The sequence below is a fragment of the Sciurus vulgaris genome (assembly GCF_902686455.1).
Source record: "Sciurus vulgaris genome assembly, chromosome: 11".
Lineage (NCBI taxonomy): Eukaryota > Metazoa > Chordata > Mammalia > Rodentia > Sciuridae > Sciurus > Sciurus vulgaris.
The window spans coordinates 55,254,248-55,279,700 of NC_136472.1; the positions used below are offsets into that span (position 1 = coordinate 55,254,248).

Below are 25,453 nucleotides of genomic sequence, written 5' to 3' on the forward strand. Positions count from 1 at the left end.
GAGCAGCCCCAGGAACACTTTTTAAAGGTGGGGTCGAGCTCAGTGAATAGAGGATTTCCATCTTGTTCGATAAATTGCCCAGAATGTTGGCTTTCTCTGCATCTCCTGTCCTCCATGTTGTACGTGATGGGAGCTCAACCTCCCTCCTGCTGTGGCTCCTTGTTCCTGGCTCATCAGGGCACAGTAGAAAAACTGATCCAAATCCTGGCACCATCACTTAGTAGATGTCTGATATCAGGCAAGGAACTTCACCTCTTAGAGCCTTCATCAAGAGAATGGGACAAAACCTACAGAGGAAATAGACGGTGTAAATCCCTTGGCACATGCCAGTCCATAAATATTCATTCTCTTCCTTTCTTACCCTTTTGCTTCCCTGCAACCCAATGGGAAAAGCAGCCAGGAGAACAGGTTCTGTAGTCCAATAGAAAAGGGTCTGTTTGCCCTTTGTCTCTCTCCCCAAATCCTCACCAACACTGTGAACACAGTTAAGCAGTTAGACCCTCCTCTCCACCTGCACCGCCTAGTCCTGTGGCTCCCAGTTAATCCTAGGCCAAAGTACCCAGTTCAGAGGGAACCCTATATTTGACCTCTCTAGGATGGAAAAGTCTAGAACTTACACATGAGGACAAAATCCAGTATCCCTGGCTCTGGGCCCCAGATCTAAGTCTGCTCCCACCCTCCAGTTCAGGATGGAGGATCCCTGCAGATTTGTCAGCTCTCCAGGATTTTCTCTAGAATCTCCCAGGATGCATCTTTAGCATCTGAACATGATCTACGTTTCTTCTCAGATGCTGGGGAAGGCATGTGTCTGAATGCTAAGAAATAAATACAATGCCTTTTATTTAGACAGTACTTTGAAGTTTACAAAGCCTTTTCAAAGTTGTTATTTCACTGGCACTAAATGAAAGCCTGTGGGGCAGGTATTTCCCCCACTTTAGTCAAGGCGAATCAAAGACAGAGAGGTTAAGGAACTCAGCCAAGGTCATACAACTAGTTAGTGAACTGATAAATCAGTTCTTCTGACTGGCAAAGGAATGTGTCTTCCATTCTGAAATGGGCAGGAATAGTTTTCATGTCCTAAACCTGAGGTCTGATGCCCAGTGCAGTGGGGCAGAGCTGGGGTGGGTTCACTATGGCAGAGGGCAAGGGGGATTGCCCAGTATGGTCTGAGGACTGAATGCCCTGTTTGCTATGCTGTGCTGGGGTCAACACTACCTTGTAACCCTTGCCATACAATGACACATCTGCTCAGAAAGGAAAAGATAAGAAGAAAGCCAAGTATGACAGCCTGCAGGAGTTGAGAAAGAACAAGAAGGAACTGGAGTTTGAACAAAAGCTTTACAAAGAGAAAGAGGAGATGCTGGAGAAGGAAAAGCAACTAAAGATCAACCGACTGGCCCAGGAGGTATGTGTCCTGCTCATAGGCCAGGCAAGCATCCCTGGGATAGTGTGGTTATCCCCCCATTGTGTTATCAGGGAGCCAGCTGCACTTGTTCCCGCCCAAACGGAGTCCAATGATGAGACCTTCCTCTCTCCCCAGCCTGGAGAATGAGACCATCCCACCTTCTTAACATTGTCTGAGACTAACTTCTGGGTTAGGTGTATGTTTGAGATTGATACTAGCCTCCTGGCTCAGGGTATGGGTCTGAGGCTAACTTCTCTGCCCAGATTATAAGCCTCAGGCTAGTCATTAATACACCCACTAGAGGTTTGAGTCTGTCCCCTGTACTCTATCCCACCAGAGTATGAGTCTAAGGCTAGACTTCTCCATCTTAGGTGTGACAGTGAAGCTAGGCTCTCTGCTTAGGGTCTGAGTCTGAGGCTAAACCCTCTGCTTAATTTGTGTATCTATATATATAGTCTTCAATTCATCTGTCCAAAGGTCTGTTCATCTAATTGCCTACCCAGATTTGTGCAGATAGTAAGTCTGAGGATATCCCCAATTAATCAGGCTATGAATCTAAGGTTGCTCCCATCAATGTAAGGTGTGTCTGAGGCTAGACCTCTTTAATTTAGGAAGGTATCCAAGGCTGTCCCCTGTCAGACATGTCAAAAGCAGTGGTATAGCATGAGCAGCTCCTATTTAGGTGCAATGATTAGCTTAACCTCCTAGCTACAGTGTATATTGTTCTTTCTGCTTCTCTTTAATGCTTCCATGAGTCAGAATGCCAAACTGATTAGATTATAAAACCAGAGAAGTTCTGGAAAATGTGAAGTGCATTAGATCTGGCATTTGGCATAAATTAGCTACAAAATTAAAAATAAGATTAAACTTGTGCTCAAAGGACAAGACAGCCTGGAGGGGGGAACAAAGAGTAAAGTTAGACTCTTGGAATGTGCATGGAGGTTACAAAAGGGATGTTCTTGGAGCATCAGGAGTCTCAGGGTTCCTGGAGATCCTGGGGTTCAGCTAATCCCATGCAATACATGAGCCCCTCTTGTGACTTTGCCTGTGGTTGCTGTTAGGTCAACCTGACATCCGAGCACCTTCCTCCCCGTTGTTTCCACCTCTTTGGGGACCAGGTGGAACAAGCTGAGTCTTTTTCCAGGCAGGTGACACTCTGCCAGTATTCTGGGGCTTTTCAAGAAGTGCATGTATGCTATTATTGCCCACGTGATTCACTTGTGCCTTTTGTCCTCTCCTTCTGGCACCGGTCCTGGGTCCCAGGTGTCTGAGACAGAGCGGGAAGACCTTGAGGAATCAGAAAAGATTCAGTATTGGGTGGAAAGGCTGTGTCAGACGCGCCTTGAGCAGATTTCCTCTGCCGATAATGAGATTTCAGAGGTAACAGAGCCCTGATTTCCACTGAGCCCTCTTGTTACCTTCAGCAAGACCTACCCTGGGGACAGCAGGAGGCGTGGTGACCATTCACAAGTGTTACCAGCCACACTGGTGCCCATTCCACTGCCCAGTGCCAGCCCCTACCAGCCTCCTTCCCCTTCATCTTCTGCTTGTCTCCAGAGTGAGCTCTAAGTCCCAGTTGGTCTGAGATGGTCCCAGCTGGGCCTGTTGTACTGCCATAATTACTGGGAGTGCCCCTTATATGTTCAAGTGTATTTTCAGTTTAGAGAATAAACTATCTGGTCACCTTACTTACACCCTAATGGCAAAATGTGTGCCTCTCATGCATTCAGGCACTCCCAACCAGCCTGTGGGCTCAGCTGGGCAGCCAGGTAGCAGAGAAGTGGCACCCCTTGGTTCTGGTTGGAGGGGGGGCATCCCTAACAGCAAGAGAAACACATTAGAACAGCATTGTACTCGTTGTATTGTGAAGTGGAGCACTGTCAGTGTGGACAATTATAACCTCCTTGCAACCCCCAGATGACCACAGGGCCCCCGCCTCCCCCGCCTTCTGTGTCTCCCCTGGCCCCACCTTTGAGACGCTTCGCAGGTGGACTGCACCTCCACACCACTGACCTCGATGACATCCCCTTGGACATGTTCTACTATCCCCCCAAGACCCCCTCTGCCTTACCCGTGATGCCCCACCCTCCACCCCCCAACCCACCTTCGAAGGTCCCTGCACCCCCTGTGCTTCCCTCATCAGGCCACATGAGTGCCTCGTCCTCACCCTGGGTGCAGCGCACTCCACCTCCCATTCCCATCCCTCCCCCTCCATCCATTCCCACCCAAGACCTCACTCCTACCCGCCCACTGCCCTCGGCACTGGAAGAGGCACTGGGCAACCACCCCTTCCGCGCTGGGGACACAGGCACTCCAGTGGAGGAGTGGGAGGCAAAGAACTACAGTGGAAAGCCCACCAACTCCCCTACCCCTGAACGGATCTTCCCACCCACCCCAAAGGTACTACCCCTATTCTGCATGCTATGCTTGGAAGCAGAAACAGTGGGAGGGCTGCTGTTTCCCACCTTCTCCACTGCTCCTGTGAGTGGAGACAGGACAAAACAGCATCTCCCCCTGCTTTCCAGAAAGGACCCCCCAAGCTGTGTGTGGATGCCCTGCATGTGCGGACATCCTGCATGTGTGGACCTCCTGCCAGTGTATGGATTCTGCTGATTTTGAGATGCTCTGTTGCATGGTGGATTGCTGTGTCTCTTGGGATTTGCATTTAATGTTCATTGCTCTCTCTGAACTCTTGGCTAGTGAGGGCAAGGAGATGTCAATGAATAGCTAGCTCTGTGCCACATCTGGTCATTTCTTGACTTTATCCCAGGAAGCCCTGAACATGTGAAATGACTCCCCAGAAAAAAGCAGGGGTGGTGATAGTGGGGGTGCCAGAAAGAGGTATTAGTCTCTGGAAATGAAGAGATGCTCTGTCCAGTGCAGTATTAGGACATTACAGTTCCATTTTCCATGGCACTAGCCAACTGCACTGGCTTGAAGTGTAAACTCAGAGATGTCTGGCCAACATCCAGTTAAAGGAAAAATGAAGATGAGAGAGTTCCTAGAAATTGCCAGACTTACTATTAAAAGAACAGGGATGTTTTTCTTGGACATCAGGAGATTGAACAGTGATCTTTTCAGAAAGATATGTTTCATATTAATTGCTCTTTATCCAAAGACTATTTTGGAAGAGGCAATCCCTGAGGAAGACACAGAGCTTTGATCCCTTGCTCCTGTCATCATGGGATGGCTCAAGTCTAGCTAAGGCAGCTGGGATTGACTGGTGGGGGGACAACCTCTGCAGCAACTCACCAGTGGTTATTATTAAACCTCTCATTTGAGTTCCTGATGAAGAACAGAATAAGCAACTCAGAGCACTCAGGAGAGCTTGGAGGAAGGAAGGTGGGATTGAAGGAAGTGCCAGATACTGACAAGTATCTTTGTTTATTCTAATGGAAGGTTAAAGAAACCCCTGCATTGTCCAGTACTCATGAGCTGAGCCTTGAGGGACAGCACTACATGGTGGGTGGGAAGAAGGGAATGGCAGGAGAAGGGAACATAAGGATGGCAAGGAGGACCAGCAAGGAGTCAGACAGTCATGGTTGGATGATTTGGGGCACATATTACTCTTGCATCCTTGTCTATAAAATAGGAATGCTAATGGCATCCATTAGAATACATGAACACATTCTAAGCTAACACTTAGAAGAGTGACGGGCACATAGTAGGTGTTCAGTAGACATTAACTATGTTATTAACAGTTTGGAGTACAGGTACATTTGGGTGAAGCTGCAAACATGGGATGGAGTCACCTCAGCAAACTTGAAAGCAGAGTCAAGAGTCAAGACAGGGTCACTTCCCCTGATTCTTCAAGGAATTCAAAGTTCCCACTGTAAATCTAATAGCGCACAGGGCAGGTTAAAAGGTCCTCCATAAGGAGCCTCTGAAGAGCTGGACCATTTACATTTTAAGTAACTGTCCCTGACTTGGAGGCCGGGGGCTGCTGTTTGCTGTTTGGCTTCATCCTGCCCGTCAGCACTCTGGCCCTCATGCCACTTGTCCTGCCCAGTCTCCTCCCTGTATTCCCTTGGCATGTGCCATCATTGCTGCAGCAGAAAGTGTGGGCAATGACCATCTGTAGAGCCAGCCTGGCTACCACAGGCCTCAGGTAGTGGAAATGACCACCTGCTTCAGACCAACACGCATGTCTGCATGTCAGCTCCTGCCAGAGGAAGGTTTTCAGGACCCGACCCACCCCAGGCACTGCCTGGCATGCCCACCACACCACTGAGTCATTTGTTCAGTCAACACACATTTACTGAGCACCCACTGTACACAAGACTCTGTGCCAGGCACTGTGAACTGCCACTAACAGGGAGCCACAGTCCCTGTCTGAAATGGTTGGTTAGGAAAGACAGACATGCAGGCAAGTAGGACACTCCAGGGTTGAGAGGTGGATGCACAGGTGTGGGGATGAGAGGAAACTATCAAAAGAAAGGCTTTGGGAAGCCAGTGATGTAAGAGCTAAGATCTGGGCAGACAAAGCAGTAGGAAAGAGCATATGCAAAGGCCTGGAACCAGGAGAGCCTGGCATTTGAGGCTAAAAATCAGGTAGAGTAAGGAGGCTGGGAAGGAGTGAGGGGTGAGGATGGATGGGAAGGCAGAAAAGTCAACAAAGGACCAGTTGAAGGGTTCTGACCTGATCAGATACATCTTGCCCAAGATGTTTGAGTGGTTTAGGACAAAGCATTCCCTGGTTGCCACTCTTATTAGTCCTTACCCATGACCTCTGCATGCTCTATGGCTCATGCTGAGGTCCAGGGACTCAACTGTGACCAGAAGAGATAGCCCTTAAAGGAGGGAAGGCTGGATGGTCCCCATGAATACCAAGAAAGAGCCTCTGAGTGACAGGGGGTGCTGCTGCCTGAAACCAGGTTCTGGCTCAAGTGGCTGATTCCTTTAACTCCCAGTAGTTGCTGTGGCCTCTCACCATGCTGTGGTCAATGGACTTCTCCACTTTGTGCTGAAGATCACCCTCTGGCACCTTCAGCATGGTGAATGGACCAGGCTGACTCAGCATGTTCATGGGAGTGGATTCGCATGTGTGCAGAAGTGCCATGCCAACCTTTACCACCCGCGCCATGACCTCACATGGGTCTCTGTTAAACTAACCCTTGTAGACATTTTGCCCAAGCCCACAGCCTCCACGAGGCCCTGGCGTGTCCACCATCTCCAAACCTGTCATGGTCCACCAGGAGTCCAACTTTATCTACAGGCCAGCTGTGAAATCCGAGGTCCTGGTAAGCCCCCCGGGTCCCCTCCAGGATATTTGTAGAAGAAAAAACCAGGGCTGTGTCCCCTGGGTTCTGCTGCCCCTGGAGGAAGTGTGAGGAACTACACAAACTAGGATTAAGTGACATCCTAAACCTTCACATTGGCCAGGAGGTGAGTCTGCATGGGTGGCCTGCTCAGTGGAATTCCTGTTCCCTGCTTGACCACCCTGCCTGTTAATAACTGAGGCTGTTGGAGCCCTCCATGTGCCACGCTCTGCATGGGCTCATTTAATCCTCACAACAAATCGGTGAGATGGCTCTGATAGTCCCCTCTTTAATCCTTGAGCAAACTGAGGCTTAGAGAGGTTAAGGTGGCTGCCCAAAGCAGAGCCTAGATCTACCTACTCCAGAGTCATGCTCTTACCCATCTTGCCAAAACCTACAAAGAATTCAGTCTTCCTGGCCTCTGTCCCAAGGCCTGGAGCACCCTGAGGTGGGGAACTGGCTGAAGCAGACTCACTCCCTGTCTCCATTTCACTTCTCATTCCTACTAGGACTGAGAGGGAGTCTAGAGTATGGCCCAGGGAAAGTAGGAGGATCAGCCCACCCCATTGCCCAAAGTCTGAGGGAGCTGGGGCTCATGTGCACCCTCCAGAGGTGCAGCCACTGACTGGCCCTCCATCCACAGTGGGAACAGAGCTACACCAGAATTTTTATTCCCCTTTCAAGGAAACCCTATCCAAATGTCAGGGCAGGACAACTCAGACACTTATTTTGAGATTTAGCTGTCCCATCAGCTCCCCCAAAGAGCAAAGGTCACACTGCTGGGATGGCCTGCTGATGAGTCCATGTCACCATCTTCGATTAGTGACAGGTGTGGTGTCTGCTTGTTTGCAACTGAGCAGCTGCTACATTGGGTGGGGGGCATCAGGTACATCCCAAAGTCAGACTGTGTCTGTTTGGGGAAGAGTATTAGCCGGGCAGCCCCAGGCTGGCAGCCCCAGGGCTTGGCACCAGGGGGCAGACGAGACCTATCAGTAACATTTGGTGGGGAACTTTTTGTTTTGTTTTGTTTTGTTTTTTATCCTGGCAGCCGCAGGAAATGTTGAAGAGGATGGTGGTTTATCAGACAACATTCAGACAAGTAAAAAAGGATACCTGTGGTCCTCCCCACCACCCATCCCTCCTACTCTGTGTCTGACTCTTTCTCCCTGGGAGTGCTATTTGGTTCTGAGGCAACCTCAACTGCCATCTGCCGGGGATCCTTGGGTCAGAGCGGTGTCCCCTTGCCTGTGGTTGAAGTCAGGGAGGCTTTCATATCAGATGGGGTTCCAAGCATGTTAGAGCTGTGTGCAAGCTGAAAACGGCCCCGGGATCCCTAGGTGCTACCTCTTCTGCTGCTGCTTGTTCAAAGAGGAGCAGGGCAGAGCAAGCCCTTAGAGGATCACAGAGGCCAGGAGGGGCCCTTGCTCCAGCCCTAGGAGAGAAGAAACGGGCTACCTGAGGTGTCTGCACCCTCCTCTGTCTTGTTCCCTCTAGGATGGTCACAGCCTCACCAAACCCTGCCTGACACTGAACCAGTCACAAGAGGAACTGACATCTCAGCTCTCCATCTGCACAGGGACATGCAAGTCCTTGCTGGGCTCTGAGTAGTGTCAGGCAGGCAGTCCCCTAGCCGTCCCACCTCCTGGGGGTATATCCCGAGCCAACCATTGGATTGGCTGTTCCACCCCCAGTGAAAGAGACCCCAAGATAGAGGAGATCTGGCAGGCAGCCCTGGCTTCTCCAGCCTCCCACTCACAGGCTGTTTTGATGTCAGGCATGGAGCAAAATGGGGGTGTCTGCAAAAGCGGCTGTTTGAGCCCAGGACCAGGGAATGACAGGCAACAGTAAATACCTGGAAGGCATGCCGTGCCAAGCGCTGCTGCTAAGTACATTATGTATATTAACTCATTCAATCTTTACAACAACACTGGACGTAGTGGCTATTGCAGTCTTCATGTTATAGGTGAGGAGCAGAGGGACTTGGAAATGTGTCCATGATGACACAGCCAGTCTCTGACCCTGGACTGGAAGGCAGGAGGTCGAGCTCTGGGGTCTGCTCTTAAATGCTGGGTTACTCTGCCTCTCAAAGCAATGCCATGGCAAAAGAGGCCTTGGAGGTCCTGGTGTTTAGGACAGAAACAGCCTCCTAGACTGAGACCCCAAGCTTGAAACAAACCCTTGTTCCCCTGCCTACTAACTAGGTGACCTTAAGCATAAATGTCACCTCTCAGGGCCTCAGTTTCCCCATCTGTTGAATGATGGTTTGAGCGACCTCATTAAGGGCCAACCAACCGCAATGACTTATGTGCCTCTAAATTCACTCAAGACATGCCTTCTGGCCCATCTCTGGGATAGGTTCTCGGGGTCACAGAGAGAAAAAGCCCTGACCACCACTTCCCAGCTTCCCAGAAGGAACCACCAGAAGTAGGCAGCCCCGTCTCAGTAAAAAAGCATGGGCACGGGTCCGAATAAGCCTTCTCATGCGTGGACTTGCTGCTTCCCTTCCCCTTTCTCTTGTTCCAACAGCCACAGGTCAACCTGGATGTGGCCTCTGAGCTGGGCTTGGTTCAAGACATCTTTGGAGTTGAGCCTGGGAAATGAAGGCTAGTGAGGAGAGGTGGCAGGCAGATATCTGAGGATCCATCTGCTGATATTTTTGGCCCTCATCTTGGTTGCTGCATACGGGTGGGAAATGGGGAGATCCTTGCCCCACTCACCCGCCAAAGCTCTGCCCACAGGCCCCAGAGGACGTTTGGTGTGAGCCAGGGTGGTTCTGCTCAGTCAGGTGACCTGGGGCGGCACCTGTACAGGGCTTTCCTTGGCTCCAGTCTGGACCTTGCCGTTCTTCATCTTTCTGCCCCGCGATGCCCCAGGCTGTACTCGCTGTGTGAGGAAGCCATGTGTTCTGGCTCTGCCCCTTTCCTCCCATCACCTTGTTTCTAAGTCTTGGGGACAAGTGTCCCCACAGCAACCCCATTGAGCCAGGGCCCCAGAGCTGTGTGTCTTCCCTCCTCCCCTGGCTAAAGGGCCAACCTGGGGCCTCTTGCCTCCTAGATCAGGTAAGAACAGTGCCAGGCACAAGGCTGGCACAGTCTCACTACCACTACCTTCTTCCCCTTGGCTTCCCTCAGTCACCTTGTGGCTGACCTTTCCTGGACAGAGCAGCTTCTTGCACAGAACTGGCCCTTCCATGGGATTAGTGCACTGGGTGGAGAAGCACCTGTCCTCATCCACCAGGACCTGGGCATACCCCCAAGTGGGGACTTGGAAGGGATGAGATAGGACCTTAAAGATCTGAGACCAAAGGTGAGACTCTCAGCAGGACAGGCACAGCTGCCCAGGTGTCCAAACATCAGCAGTATCCTGCAGCCATAAGTGCCCAACCTCTAGACAGTACAGGGACAGGGCCGCACTCCTCCAAACGCTTCCTGCAGCTTCCTCCTGCCCCTGAGCATGCCTCTGTGCTAGCCTTCTCTCTGTATACCTGTGCTGGCCACACCTGCTCCTACCCTCTCCCCACTTCTGACCCTTGGATTTGTACCCATTCACCCTCTTCCTGCTCTATCCTGAGCTTGTTTCTGCAGTAACCCACCAGGGCCTCTTCTCTGTTGACCTAAAGCCCTCCCTTTGCTTCCAGGATTTCCGGAAATATGAGGAAGGCTTCGACCCCTACTCCATGGTAAGGCGTAGTCCTCCTTCCTTGAGGGAGCAGTTCCAGTAAGGGAAGAGAATTCCAGGGTGTTTGATGATTGTTTTGGGGCTCAGGGATCCCAAGGATGTGGTGGAGTAGTGAGTGCCCCGAGGGATGCCCCAGCTGCTCTTTCCTGTAAGGGCTTCTTTCAGTATGGGATGTGTGTGTGCATAGTGGGGTCAGTGACACTTGTTGAGCACTACTATGCACCAGCCTCTGGCATATTTACAAGGCCTGCTCTTGCCAGTCCTCAAGATCATCCTGGAAGAATGGATCTGGGACTTGTATGGCTGAGTGTGTGGTGTGTCCACCATCCCTCAAAGGCCTGGGACCCCCAGTTGAAGACCAATAAGGAAAGTCCCTTTACAGTGTGCTCAGTGGGGCCCAGGGTCCCCCAGGCATCCTGCTTCCCACACACCTTTTGGCAGAGTCAAAACTCCCCTGTCTTTTCCCTCTAGTTCACCCCAGAGCAGATCATGGGGAAGGATGTCCGGCTCTTGCGCATCAAGAAGGTATGTGGGCACATGAAGGAGACAGGCAGCTACCATCCTTCTCTGCCCTGCTCCTGCCCGCTTGGTTCCCTGCTTCTGCTACTCCCAAGGTGACTCCTAGGTGACATCTCAAGTCCCCACTGTTGCTTCCCTCTGTGGTGGCCCCAAGCCCACGTTCTCCCCCACGGTACTGCCATTGGCCCCATGCCTTCTCCTGCTTTTAAGGCCCTGTTAAGAGGCTCCTCAGGGCCCAGGTGCCCACAGGCTGCTGTCTGCGTGGCCTCCTCAGGTCTGTTTTCCTCTAACCAGGAGGGATCCTTAGACCTGGCCCTGGAAGGTGGTGTGGACTCCCCAATCGGGAAGGTGGTCGTCTCGGCTGTGTATGAGGGTGGAGCTGCTGAGCGACATGGTGAGTGGGGACCACACACACCCCTCTTTGGCTCTACACAAGGCCCCCAGGAAAGAAACAGTTCCCTGCTTGGGGTGGGCTGACAGTTCTCAAGATTACCATGTCTGGGGGCTGAGATTGTGGCTCAGTGGTAGAGCGCTTGCCTAGCATGTGTGAGGCACTGGGTTCGATTCTCAGCACCACAGACAAACAAATGAATAAAATAAAGGTCCATCAACAACTAAAACAGAGAAATGCTTATAGAAATCTCATGCATTCAAGATTGCCAGGTCTATCCAGGCAGCCATCTACGCAATCTCATGTGTCCCGAGGGCCTGCCATGGTGCCAAGATCTGTGCCAGCCTGCCTTCCAAGCTAATGGCAAAATACGCTCAGAATCACCGTATAGGATAACAGTGCTGTCGGCTAAGGGCCAGCAGGAAACTGAGGGTCTGGGAGGTTGTGGGACCCTGAAGGGCCCCTAACCCACAGGGCGGGGGCAGGGCACTGGGAAGGTTCCCTTGAAGGGCAGTCGTGAACTGAACCCTGAAAGGTGAGTTGATGCCAGTCTGTGAAGAGGGCTTCCCAGCAGGAGGGAACTGCACGAGGGAAATGGGAGAAAGACCATCCAAACCTAACCTGTCCTTCAGTGACAACAGTCTAACCATGTGCCGGCGTACGTGACGGGCACCCAGGCCCACGTCTGAGTTTTTCACTTAGACTAATCCATTTAATCCTCACACCACCCCCAAAGCAGATGCTGTTATTACTCTCATTTTGCGGCTTAGGAAACTGAGGCACAGAGAGGTCCAAGTACTTCTTCCAGGACACAGAGCAGGTCAAAGCGGGAGGTAGGACTTGAGTCTAGGCACCTGGCCATTTGGTTTTCCTGCCAGTGAAAGTGCCGCCTCTGCTGCAGGTTTCCACAGCCTCGCCTGCTCCCAGAGGGCCAGAGGGCCCCATAACCCGCATCTCTCTCGAGGCACAGGCTTCCTTTGCCTTTGTTCTCTTTTCAATGAAAACACCATCTACTGAGGAGGGAGGCCTCTGTGGACCCCCCGCTCAGTCTCTTGCTTCACAGGATCTACCCTTTTGCCTGACAGACAGCGTCCAAAACTTCACAATTGGTGACTTCTTAGGCCTTGTCAGAGAGGCTTTTCAGTGTCCCCAGGTGCTTTGGGAGGACAGGGTACTCCTCAGAAGACAGCCCCAGCCCCCTTCCCAGGCCAGAGCAACATGAAGAAGCCTATGATCGCATCCCTCTGGGGCATCTGGCTGGAGGCAGGCTTCCCACAACCTAGAGGGGGTAGAATGGAGGTGACAGAAGGTGAGGACCTGAAGCAGGGGACAGACTGAAGGGAAAGGCGCCCGGTGAGTGGCAGCCAGGCTGCTGCGTTCACCGAGGCAAGTGTGCACACAGGGAGCCCACAGTGCAACCCAGCCCTGCCATCAGGCCTCAGTGGCCTTGGGCCTCTCCCAGCCATGCTCTGATGGTCATCTCAGCTCTGGGCAGGAGCCTCCTCTGTCTTCATTTCTGTCCTAGTTGAAGAAGAGGCTGAAGCTTGGCCCAGGGAGGCCACCTATCTCTGTCTGATAGGACGGTGGCTCTTCCTGTCACTCCCCATTTACAAAGTCCTATTGCCTCTGAGGTGCCATCTTGGATTTGTACAAAATGAAAACATGGAAGTCACCCACCCTAGTCCCCCGGTCCAAGGGAAATTGTTGTCTTACAGTCTGGTCCCATGCTGCTTTGGACATCCAAGCAGCTGGTGGAAGTTTCCAGAAGCATGCTTATTTCAAGCTGCCATCTCAGTAACACACCATGCTCCTATGGCCTTCAAGCCCTGAAGGCCTCCCTCTGCATGATCTTAGTGCAACCCAGAGATGTTCTGTGGACAGCAAGACTGGGAGACATTCCTCAAAAAGGGGTTCTGAAGTTCACGACATAGGGGAAACCATGCACAACCTGTCCACTTAGAAAGCCACAATGCATAGGAGCATATTCAAGGCTCTGTCTCCCAGTGAGTAAGTCTGTTTAGATTATAACTCAGTTCCTCCCAAAATTATAAAATCACAAAATGGTTATGCAGAAACACCTTTTAACACCATTCATTTATTCAATAAATATCCATTGAGTTCCTACTTGTACAAGATACTCCTTGAAGTGCTGGAGATAAAATAGTCAACCAAAAAAGATAAGCCCTGTCCTCAGAAAGCTGATAGCATGGTGGAAGAGACCATCAGCAAACAAGGAAGAAGCAGATTATGACTACAGATTGTGCACTATGCAGGAAAAGACCAGGGTGCCACCAGAGGGTGACAGGAAGAACTACTTTTAGTTGGGTGGAGACAGGGAAATCCCCTCTCAGACCTAGAAGAGAAGGAAGAGACGGAAAAGCATTCCTGATGAAACCATCCACAGAGGCCCCAGAAAAGAGAGCAGCAGGCTCAGGCCCCAAGCCAACCAGCATGGCTGTGCATCAGGGAGGCACATCCCATAGAACCAACTCGTGTCTAATAACCGGGCTGGAAATGCAGGTCTGTCTGCTCTGCAGTAACCGCCGCCTGTGCAGGAGCCAGGTAGCAGTGAGTCCTCACTGGTGTCCCAGTTCCACTGTGCAAGGTTGTGTGGCTGGGTCAGGGAGGAAATGCCTTTAAGTATCTGAACGCTGTTGACTCTCTAGCTTTCTGAGTCCATGTAAGCTCTTGGGTCCCAGGGCCAAGCCTCTTCTGTGGCCCCACAGTGACTCCCTTCGCCCAGGCCTGGCCCAGTCCATGTCCCATGCAACTCAGTTGGCCAATCAGCTTCATCTTGCTGCAGGTGGCATCGTGAAAGGAGATGAGATCATGGCGATCAATGGCAAGATCGTGACAGACTACACCTTGGCTGAGGCAGAGGCCACCCTGCAGAAGGCCTGGAATCAGGGCGGGGTAAGAATGAGCGCTCTCCCTGCTCCCTCAGCTGCCTGCCTCTGACCTGGCAGACAGGCCTTACAGTTGGGGTGCCTCATCCCAGGACAGGTATCCAAGGTCCACACCCCCATCCAGTCAATGGACTAAATCTAACAGGAGAGGACTCAGGAAAGTAAATGTCAATTCCTGACCTTGAGTCCAAAAAGTTAATGGTACAAACACAGACTCCAGAAGTCTGTCCATAGCAGTGCACTCAAGAAAAAAATCTAAGGTCTTCACTAAGTGGAAGAATAGGAATCAAGTGGGTTCTGGGAATTCAAGAAATCAAAAGAAAGCATTAACAGTAGAGGATCCAGGATGAAGGAGGGGCTGATGGTAGCCTGCTCTGTGTGCATTAGACACCCACCTGGATCAGAACCACCACAGGAGGTCTCCCACAGGCTGTGCAATGCACAATCTGAGGGGGACACCCTCCTACAGACTATAATGTGAGTGGTGAGAGCTCACGTTGTGCAATGCACAACCTGTGCAACTGTATGCAGGCAGCCGAGCCTGAGGTTTTAAGTTCAGTGCCGAGGAAGCTGACCAGATGGGCCTGGGACCCACATGAAGGGATGTGGAGAAGAGAAGACTCACGGGTAACATGATGACTGTCTTTGATTTTCTGAAGGGCTGTATTAGGGAAGAGAGGGTAGAAGTGTTGCTGTGATTCTTGAAAGTAGAGCTGAATGGGATGGAGGGAGGCCCTGGGGAGGTCCAGTGCCATTTCCAGAACTCCTCAGTGATGCACCCAAGCCCAGGATGGACACAGAGGGGCATACCAAGGATGGCAGTGATATGGTTGAGGGGACTCAGAGTTAGGACCAGAAGGCCAGGCCAGATGTTCCCCAGTGGTCTGTGCCTCGGATTTGTCCAGGGAGCTTATTAGAAATGCTTTCCCAGGCCCACCCCAGACCTCCAGGGGCCAAGTCCATGAGTCTACACTTTTTTAAAAATTCCCCCAAGTGATTCTGAGGTTGCTGCTTGGCCCTGGTCCACAGATGAGCATTTGGGAACTCAGTGTTATTTGAGGGTCCTGCACACTCTATGGTTGGAAAGCCTAAGAGCCTGGAAACTTCTCCAGAGCATGGGAGTCCACAGTGGGGCCAACCCCAACAGGAGGACCTCCAGCCCTACCCACCCCCACTTCCTCATGGGAAGAAGGCCTGGTTAGTGATCCTGGCTCAGGAATGGGAAGAGAACATTGGGGCAGATGTGCCACCCACCCCTGAGCATACCCACAGCTGCCTGGCTTCTCCCCACAGGACTGGATCGACCTTGTTGTTGCCGTCTGTCCCCCTAAGGAGTACGACGATGAGCTGTAAGTGTGCGCTGGCCCTGGCCCCAGCCCCTGCCTCCTCCTCCTCCTCCTCCTCCCCATAGTCTGGGATGCCTTCTCCAGCCAGAAGGAATATCACACACACATCTGCCATCAGTCCGAGATCCCAGGGCTAGAGTATCCCTGGAACTACGTCGCTGTCCTCAGGTGGTGTCGGAGCTGCCTCCCAGGCGACCTGGTCCAAATTCTTTATGTATAAAAAACATGGGCTCATGGGCTCAGGCCAAGTAAAAGTACACAGTGAGACTAGAGCTCATGATTTTTCATTCCCCACTCAGAACTTTATCCCCAGCACCATTATCAGATAAAGATCCCCTTCACTCTCTAGAGGGTCTTTCTGACATCTAAGTGAACTCACTCATGCTCCAGACAGCAGAGACCACAGGCTTTTGTCCCTATCCTGTGGTCTCTCCAAAGAAGCCTTGACCCAGTCTGTCCTTGACGTGATTCCCTGCGTCTGTCTACATCTGGGTGGGTCTTTCTCTGTCTCTCCTTCTCCCTCACCCCTCCTGTCACTCTCTCCCCACCTCTCTTTCCCATCATCCCTCTTCCCTCTCTCCCTTGTCCTCTCCTTTGCTTGCTCCTTGCTTCTCTCTATCCCTGCCTCTGAGCTTCTGCTGCCCCCTCTCTGTCCTCTGCATGCATTTTTACCTCTCTGCCTCCATAGCTTCTCACCTGTGTCCTCACCTCCTCGCCTAACCCTACCCCTACCTAACCACACCCTGCTTGCCTGTCATCACCTTGCCTGCTGCCTCCCACTTCCCAGCAGAGCCTGACTCTCCTTAGCATCTTGGAGAAACCAGGATCTGGCTGCTCCTAATTCTTGAACCCAGGGCTTAGACAGGACCAAGGTGGAGGGAGAGGTCTGGCAGAGCTGTGCCCAGGAGTAACCAAGCTCTTTTTCTTTCCTGCTCTGCTCTGTGTATGTAGCTCTTCTCTTCCCTCCTCTGCAGCAGAGAGCCCCCAGCCAGTCCGAAAGCTCCTTGAAGACCATGCTCCCGTGTACAGACACGGGTTCCTCCTGCAGCTGGAGCCCACGGTGAATAGGTGGCCTCAGGGCCCCATCTGTCCATGCTGCGTGCAGTGGCCATGTGCTGCCCACGCTGCCGGCAGGTTCTTTGGACTGGCATCTGGAGGGGACAAGAGGCACCACACCTGAAGTGCCTCTGGGGTCTGTTGTCAGTCATTCTGGAACTCTGTGGGACTCAAGATCCTCCCACTCAAGGGAGAGTGCAGAACCTGGTCTGGAGCTTTGGGGTGGGACCTGGGCATCCTGATGCACACAGTCCTTGTGACCTGACCCAAGCAGCACCCAAATGAGCAGGGCGGAGCACTAAGCACAGCTCTCTGCTGGCACAGACAGTGCCTGGAGCCAGGTGTGCTGGGCTGGAAGAGATCTCAGGAAATCCAGTCTGAATTTCCTCCCAGAGGTGTCCTTGCCAAACGTTCCTCCCTTACCTGCAAATGCAGCCCTGTCAGAATCCCTGCTCCACCCATGGAAGTAGTGCATTCCCTGCTCAGGCAGAGCCAGGGCTGTTGAGAGGTCTTTAAGTCTTGTCCAAAGAACCAGAGTTGGTGGATTAGAGTTTCGTGTCCTGCTGTGCCCTGCAATGGCCTGAGTCCTGCTCAGACCAGCTTTCCCTCCCTTGATCCAGGCTCTAACTGTAGAACACAAGGTAGATCCCAGCTTTGGAATGTGTTTCCCACCCTGGGCCAGGTGGCTGTGAAGCTGGTGTTGGAGGTGACACGAACCCATAGCTGGCAGAATCTGGGGCCAACCCAATCCTGGACAGATGTCCCAAAATATTAGGATCTTATGCTCCCAAGACAGCTGGCCTGCTATACAATGACTTCTGGGGTAGCCTAAGTGGCCTGTGTTTTCTGTCACTTGCTCTTAGCAAGAGACCCTCTCCTCTTCCTCTTGGTCCCTTCTGCCCCCATCCCTGGTGTCTCTTCTTCTTTCTTCCTGGCCTTTTGTGTGCTGTGACTGTGGCTGGTGTGTGGTTGCCTGGGGTTGTACCAAAAGGGGCCTCCAGAGGTTGGCAAGGCCTTGTGCTGTCAGGGTGGGATTCCCTGTTGTGGGGCTTTGCCCTAGGCTGAGTGTCACTCATAAGACCTGCACCTTCCTAGTCTGTTTCCTCTTTCCCCACAGGACTTTCTTTTGAAATCCAGAGACAGAAACCAAATTCATCCCTAGAAGACAGTGAATACTGGACTCACCCCCTGAACATAAAGCCCAGCAACCAGTCTTGAGAGGGCAGCAGCATGTACCAGAAGACATTCCCAAACTTTTCACTAGCACCCAGGAACTCCAAATCCCTTTGGCCTGGAACTAGATCTGGACAAGAAACATTCTCCTAAAAACCAACATGGAAGGGAGGGAGTGGTCTGGAGGAGGCCTTAGGTTCTCCTTTCTCCCCCAGCTCTGGAACTGTAGCCTCCCAGCTCTGGGGATGCCTCCCATGGGCCCTAATAGGACCCAACTCCTCAGTCTCTTCTCTCCACCATCCTTCTCTTCTCTCTCTTTCTGTAATTGTTGCTAGGATTGTTGCTGCAAATCTTATTCTGAGATCATTAATAAAATAAATAGACTTCTTTTCCAGCTTATGTGAGCGAATATGGATTTGGGCAGCAGATTCAAGGTTGTCAAACAAAAGGCCAAGGTTTGGGCCCTTACCCAAGAGTAAGAGACAGATTCAATGCTGTGAACTGGGTCCTACAACAAGAAAGAGATGACCCAGTGACCAGGGCCTCTTGGTAACAAGGACCAGGGATTCTCACTCCAAAGAAGAGGGGGTGGTATCAGTCTAGGGATCTCAGGGAAATCCAAGGCCAGAAGACATGACATCCCTAAGAATTAGAAATGGAAAGTGTTCTGGTGTAAGATGTCCTGGAGGGCCAGCTCTCTCAGATGCTTGGTGGCTTCCTCATGCTTCTCAACTCAGCCAGCCTTCTGTCTCTGCCACCAATTCCTCCACTTCTTCAGAACTCAGCTTGAACATGGCCATCATAATAATCTGCCTAACTCTAGAGAACTTTCCAGCCACAGCTCCACTACCACCTGGCTCTGTCTAATTGGACCAGCTTACCTGGGTGGCAGTCCTTGGTTCAGGGACAATCCCAGGCCCAATCAGTTGTTGCGGTGGGTGTAAGACTGAGTTATCTCCTCTATGGAGACCAAGTCCTGGTGACCTCCGAATAGCTGGTCCCCGGAGACAGCAGCCATATGGAAGAATTCTTCTGCTTTCTTCTCTAGCACCTGACTTGGCTCTGGAGGTAATTCCTAAGCCAAGATACAAGGAGGGAGCCATATTTGCTGGCACCTACCATGTGCCAGGCTGGACTCTTGTGTCTGCCATCCCCAACTGCAATGACTGTGTAAAGAGGTTTAGTGACTTATTCTAGGTCACACAGTGAAGAGGAAGTGAAGGGGAGATTCCAGTCCAGGCACTCTGGCTCCACCATATAGAATAGGGTGACCCTCATCAAATGCCTCATATTCCAGACTGTTGGCTGAACAGTGCTCCCCACAAATGAAGGACAATTGATATTCTGCTGCTCCTCTTGTGACCTACAAATACTGCTGCTGAGTCCTTCCTCTTGAGATGCCTGGAATCTTACACATTCCAGCTGTTCTTAGTTTTTGACACCTCTGTGTAAGTGAGTTCTTCCGTGCTTATCAGAACTTGATGAGTGAGACAAAATAGAGGGCTTGGTGAGCCCCAGTTGAGAGAAGAGCAGGGAAGATATGTTGCTGGACAGAGCAGAAAAGGGGGCTGATAGGAGAAGGGGGACATGGTGACATTAAGTCCGGAGCCCTAAGGCCCTGGGGTTGGCAGGGTGTGTGGGCTGCAATGGGACTCGTCGTTGTCATCAAGGAAATCAACTCTCTTTACAAGGTTGGCCCATACTGAACCCCAGGCAGCCCTCCCTGGCAAAATTAATTGACATTAATCAAGTAAGAAGTGGAAAGATCAGAGAATGTGTATAAAGTAGGGACCTAAAGCTGTTCCTACTCTGCTTTGGAGGCCATAAGAAGCAGGGCTGAGGCCAGAGTCTACAGGGGGGCTTGGTCAGATGTTGGGATCCACTTCAGTGACCAAGACTGAGCATGAAGGACTAAAACCTATTCAGGCCAAGGACTATCCAGGTGCCGTTGGTTCCCTCCCTGTACAAGGCAGAATCTCTGCGTCCACCCCAGCTCTCTAACCAACTGTCAGGCAATGACTAGCAACACATCAAAACTGGCCCACAGGACGACCCTTGGTTGTCACCCTAGAATCTAACCCCCAGCACTAGGTATTTGAGAAAACTGAGTCCAAGGAGCGGGTGCCTTGTCAGGGTCCCCCAAGTTGGTGGGAGAGCTGCCCTTTCTACTGCACCACACAGTGGAAACACAGACCTAAGAGGCTGGGAATTTGAGAATGACCTTTGACTCTTAACTTCTGGCATTACGTTCATCTCATTGAAGCTGCTTCCCACGGCCAGTCCCCAGGGTTTACAGAGCTGACTTCAAGCCTCTCACCTCTGTATTTGGCAGTCGGGGTGAAAGGGCTGAGTGTGTGGCCTCTGCTTTTAAGATGCTCCCTTTGGGCCTGTGTGGGCTGGAAAGCTTGTTCCCACTTGGTTCCAGCCCAATTCTCAAGTCTCAGATTTGGATAAGGATCTGTTTCCAGAGATGTTCTCTCCTGTCCCTGTAGTGACATTTCCTGATCCCTGGGGCCTAGGCTGGTCATGCCGGTCATGCCTCTGTGAGAACAAGAAGGGACAGACACAGGCCACTGGGGGAGGCAGGTGGGGCTGCCTGATGTGGGGATTGGGTAGAGGCAAGAGTTGTCCTCCTAAGGCCCGGGATTTGCAGTTCAGGAGTCCACATCAGTCTTGGTAAGAATGAGATTGCTATGGGCCACAGTCACTTCTGAGACTTACCGCATCCAACTTTACATTGGTGTGAAAGTGATATGTGTCCAGAGGAAACCAAACTTTGAATTTTGGTCCTTTCCTACGTGTTAGCAATGCATGTAGTACGATACTCTCCAATGATGCTGGGCAGCAGCAGCAAGAATTGGGCTGGAACCAAATGAGAACAAGGTTTCCAGCCCACACAGGCCCAAAGGGAGCATCTCCTGGTCGGCCACAAGATCCCAAGAGAATACAACCCATACTCCACCAAGCACCATGTTGCTAGGTTAGGTGTCTTAAGTGCATTTTTGGCTTACAATATTTTCAACTTATGATGGTGCTATAGTTTGGGTCTTGAATGCCCCCAAAGGCCCATGTGTAAAAGTTTAGTCCCCTGCTTGGTGCTTTAGTCTTGAGGGTGAGGGCTTCCTTCACAAGGCACTCCTGCCTTGTTATGCTGCCTCACCTCAGGCCTCCAAAGCAGTAAGCACACCTAATCACAGACTGAGACCTCCAAAACTGTGAGCCAAAATAAACTTTTCCCCTTTTAAAATTAATTATCTCAGATATTTTATTACAGTAACAGCATGCTGACTGACATAGATGGGTTTATCAGGACATAATCCCATTGTAGGTTGAAGAGCATCTGTACTAGGTGTTTACTATATGTCTAGCACTGTGCTAAGCTCTAAATGTGTTAATGATTCATTTAATCCTTACAGTGAACCTAGGGCAGAGGCAATGCTGTTGTCTTTGTCGAAAAAAAACTGAGGCACCCAGATGTTCAGTAACATGCTTCAGGTTAAATAGTAAGAGGCAGAGCCAAGATTTACCCCAGGCAATGTGGCACCAGGAGTCCATATCATTAACCACTGTACTATTCTGCTTTGAGTAGATGAGAAATGACATGCAAAATCTGGTTTCAACAGCACCAAGAGAAATTCTATCCAGAAAATAATTCCTCCCTGCTTCTATTTTCTCTCAGCTTCATTGTGTCTTCCACACTCTGGAGTGGGACAGCTAAAGTCCAAATCAGATCATCTTTCTTTGCTTGAAACTCTTTAATGGCTCTCTCACTGTCCTCAGAACAAAGCCTAAACTCTAATGTGGCACTCAGTGTCCTCCGTCACCTTGGCCCCTGGCAACTTCTCCAGCCCTGTCTCTTGCCAATTGCCTCCCTTTGCTTTGGCCATATTAAACTCTTCAGTTTCCTGTGCATACCTTGCTCCATCATTTCTATGTGTCTTTGCACATACATGATCACTCTACCCCATCCTCCCCAAGCAGACGTGTGCATCCTTCAAGGTCCAAGTCAATTGTAAAAGGGGAACACTGGGCCTGGATAGACTGAGCACTCAGTCAGTGTGAGCTCACTGCTTCTTCCTGAGAGGGTCTTTTTGGGTTGCAAGCAATAGAAATCCAACTCAAGAGGATGATTTAAGTGAAAATCCAGGAGTATTTAATATCAGGTTTGGCTGAATCCAGATGCTAAAAACAGACATCAGGACTCCATTCTGGTCATCTGAATTAGTCAGGGTTTACCAAAGAAATAGATGCAAATATATACACACATATATATGTATGCATGTATATATGTGTGTGTGTGTGTGTGTGTGTGTGTGTGTGTGTGTGTGTGTGTGTGTGTAGACAGAGAGAGAGAGCGACAGAGAAAATTTTTGTTTCTTTAAGGATTTGGCTCACACAATTGTGAACACCAGCAAGTTCAAAATCTGCAGGCCAGCAGGCTGGGGAACCAAGAAAGAGTTGATATTTCAACTCAAGTCCAAAGACAGTATATTGGCAGAATGCCCTCTTCCCTGGGGGATATCAGTCTTTTTTGTATGAAGGCTTTCAACTAATTGGATGAGGTCCACCTACATCATAGAGGGTAATTACTCAAAGTCAGCTGACTTAAATGTTAATCTCATCTAAAAGAGAATACCTTCACAGACACATCTAGATGTATTTGACCAAATATTTAAATACCATAGCCCAGCCAAGTTGGCATAAAAAGTTTTAGACTTTGTTCTCAGATGGGCTACTCTTACATGATGCCAAGATGGCCTTCAATATTCAAAACATATGCTACCAGGTAGAGTAGCCCCATGGCAAAAGCACTCCTCTGTCCTGAAGACTTATTCTGAGTAGCTCAACATAGGGGTTGTGACCATCTCTGGTTGACCATACCAGGCACACAGCCACACATGGAGCCAGAGGTTGGAGTCAGCCCCATTCTACCACATGGACTAAATTAAGGGGAAAGTTTCTTCCAAAGGTGAAATTGGAGTGGTCTCACAGAGAAGAGGAAATAGAGCTGAACAGGCACTAAGGTGTCCACTAAGGACCCCAGTCTCCAAAAGGGCCCTCCCCCCAGCTCTGCTCCTATTCTTCTGTCCTTCCTTTTCTCCTCCCTGTGACCTACCCTGAGGCTCAGGGTTCCAGGGCTCACTCCCTTAGCACCAATTCCCAGCCACCAGGGCCAGCTGATCTGGTATCACTCAGGGAAATGAGGGGGTCTGCTATGACCTCAGGACCCCCAGGTCGAGATACAGGGATTCTAATATTTGCTCTTCAAATGTTCTGAGAAGCAAGAACTGGAATCTGACTTTGGCCACATTATTTAGTCTCAAAGTTTCCTCAGTTACAAAAGGGTTTCAAATAGTACCCACTTCACAGAATTGTGAGGATCAAAAGAAATACAGATAAAGTGCTGAGAAATAGTTCTTGATTCTCAAATTAATTCGAGTGCTTTAAACATCTAGATAGATGCTATGGGAAGAACAGGCAGGAGCCCATCTCCCTCCTAAAAGTGGGCTTTGAGCAAAGAGCTGTGCCCCACCCTGTCTCTGTGCCCCACACCTGCACCTAGAATGACAGTGGGGAGCTCTTCCCCCTCTGCAAGCACAGCAAGTGCAGAGAGTCCCTCATGCACCTTCCCCATTTGTGGCACCTTCCCTTCTCTAGGGAAACAACCCTTGCTCCCCGCAAGCCACCAGCTGAGTGTATGTGTGCATGCACAGGTGGACATGTTGGATGGTTACTATTCATCTTTATTGATTTTATCCTGAATGCACACACAGAAAGAACTGAGACAGATTTCTTGTAAATTACTTTACAGTAAATAATAAGTATGTCAGCCTCCTTTGTCCCTGATCTTACCCCTGGGATGATGTGCTGAAAGTTAAAAGGAAAGGTCTCCTACGCCAGTGGCCAGTAGCAGGACCTGCCCTGAGCAAGACATGAAAAACAGTGGATTTTCTCTGTTTTTATACAGGAGATAGACAGTCATGCCCCCTTCTCTCTTCAAGAGAAAGAGGGAAACGAACAACTTCATTTCTTTGAAAAGAGACAGAAAGAGTTATGGGTTCCTGTCCTAACCTTTTGGAATATAAATACCTAGGGAGTCTGTGTCTAGTCTTCTTGGCTATTTGGGGGCTTAACCTAAGGCCCAAGCTTGTCTGTAACCTTTTGGCCCTCTTGGAGATAAGGGAAGTTTTATTGCCTTTTTTAAAACTGCAGTAAATTCCATACAACATAAAACTTTCCATCTTAATCATCCCTAAGTGTATAGTTCAGTTATATAAAATAGATTTACATTGTGATGTGACCATTACCACCACCCATCTCCAGAATTATTTCATCTTACAAAACTGAGACTTCATAGCTATTAAACAGTAAAAGAATTGCTGGTTGACAACCCCTGGCGACCACCATTCTACTTCCTGTCTTTGTAAATATGACTACTCCAGGTGCCTCACAGGAGTGGCAGCACCGTCATTTCTTTTTGTGACTGTTTTCACTTACACGATGTACTCAAGGTTCATCCATTTGTGGCAAGTGTTAGAATTTCCTTCCTTTTTAAGACAGAATAATAAATATTCCATTGGATATATATGCTACATTCCGTTTCACCAATCCGTCTGTCAGTGGGCATTTGGGTTGCTCCCACCTTTTGGCTATTGTGAGTGGTGTTGCTGTCCAACACGTGGGTGCACAAATACTTCTTCAACATCCTGCTTTCAATTCGTTTAGGAACAGGCCTAGCGGCAGAATTGCTGGGTACATTGTATTATCCATTGGAACAAAGCCATCACCTGGCCAACCTGCTATAGGTGCAATTCTCACATTTGTGAAGGGTTTAAATGCCTCGGGGGAAACAGAAAGCAAAAACTCCTTATTGTTATATCACATGTATTTCCAAGTCTCAGGAGGCTAGGGTTTTTTTCACAGGAGCACAGAGAAATCCAAAGAAATTTTATTTCCTCACACTCCATGAATTCACTCAGGTATGCTGGTGGCAGTTTGGCAAACAACTGCGGTTTCTCAGTGAGCATCATCACTGGCAAGCAGTTGAGGTAGCCACCCCAGAAGAAATGTTTCTGCCTCTGCCTGTACCTGGCAGAGCTGACCACTTCTGGCCACAGATTCTTCATTGGTCAAGGGTAATTCTGAGTCAGACTCTATAGATCAGTTTCAACTTAAAGGTATCATGGAGCAAAATCTACTTGATACAGTTCCAAACACTGACACAGACTGATAGGCACCCCCCAAGAATCAACTTCAGATCTGCAGTTATTAAGTCATAGGCCACAGATGGATTTAGGGAGGGTTTACAAATCCTAGCATATGGGTTCCTTGTGAAGTAGGAGTCCAAAGCTTTTCTCGGATTTTTAAAAAAATGTCTTTGACTCAAAAGTAGTTAAATCCACTCTCATAAATAAACAAAATAAACAAAAAACCTTAACAGTGAGGTATTGGAAACTCCCCAAAAGATTAAACAGCAAGCTTCTTAGATGTGGGCACTGTATTCACCACTTTATCTCCAGCAATTTGTAGGATGTCCAGCACATAGAAGGTGCTCAGTAAAAACCTGTCACAAAATAAATGAAGAATAATCTGTCAAAAATGAACAAACAAAAAGCATCTCTAATGACATAATGTAAATCAAGGAGAAAGTTGGAAGCGATTTATAGACATCAGTTTTACACTTAGCTGAGCAACAGCACAGCTCTCACATACATGAGTAA

At 50.0% G+C, this 25,453-nt stretch overlaps 1 protein-coding gene across 4 annotated transcripts in view; it reads left to right on the forward strand.

Annotated features, from left to right (window-relative positions):
- USH1C (USH1 protein network component harmonin) overlaps positions 1-17,304 on the forward strand; it is a gene marked incomplete at its 3' end in the record, with an annotated part of 43,592 nt that extends 26,288 nt beyond the window's left edge. For 2 of the 4 annotated variants that reach the window (XM_079103955.1, XM_079103957.1), the window contains exons 16-20: positions 10,301-10,342; positions 10,813-10,866; positions 11,155-11,254; positions 14,055-14,164; positions 15,451-15,510. In XM_079103955.1, the coding sequence (XP_078960081.1) occupies positions 10,301-10,342; positions 10,813-10,866; positions 11,155-11,254; positions 14,055-14,164; positions 15,451-15,510 (366 nt within the window). Of the gene's footprint in view, positions 1-1,252; positions 1,406-2,668; positions 2,786-3,322; positions 3,806-6,525; positions 6,646-7,711; positions 7,763-10,300; positions 10,343-10,812; positions 10,867-11,154; positions 11,255-14,054; positions 14,165-15,450; positions 15,511-16,454 lie in introns of those variants that run through there. The other 2 variants (XM_079103956.1, XM_079103954.1) reach the window with 2 other exon arrangements.
- Between the last annotated feature and the right edge of the window lie 8,149 nt (positions 17,305-25,453).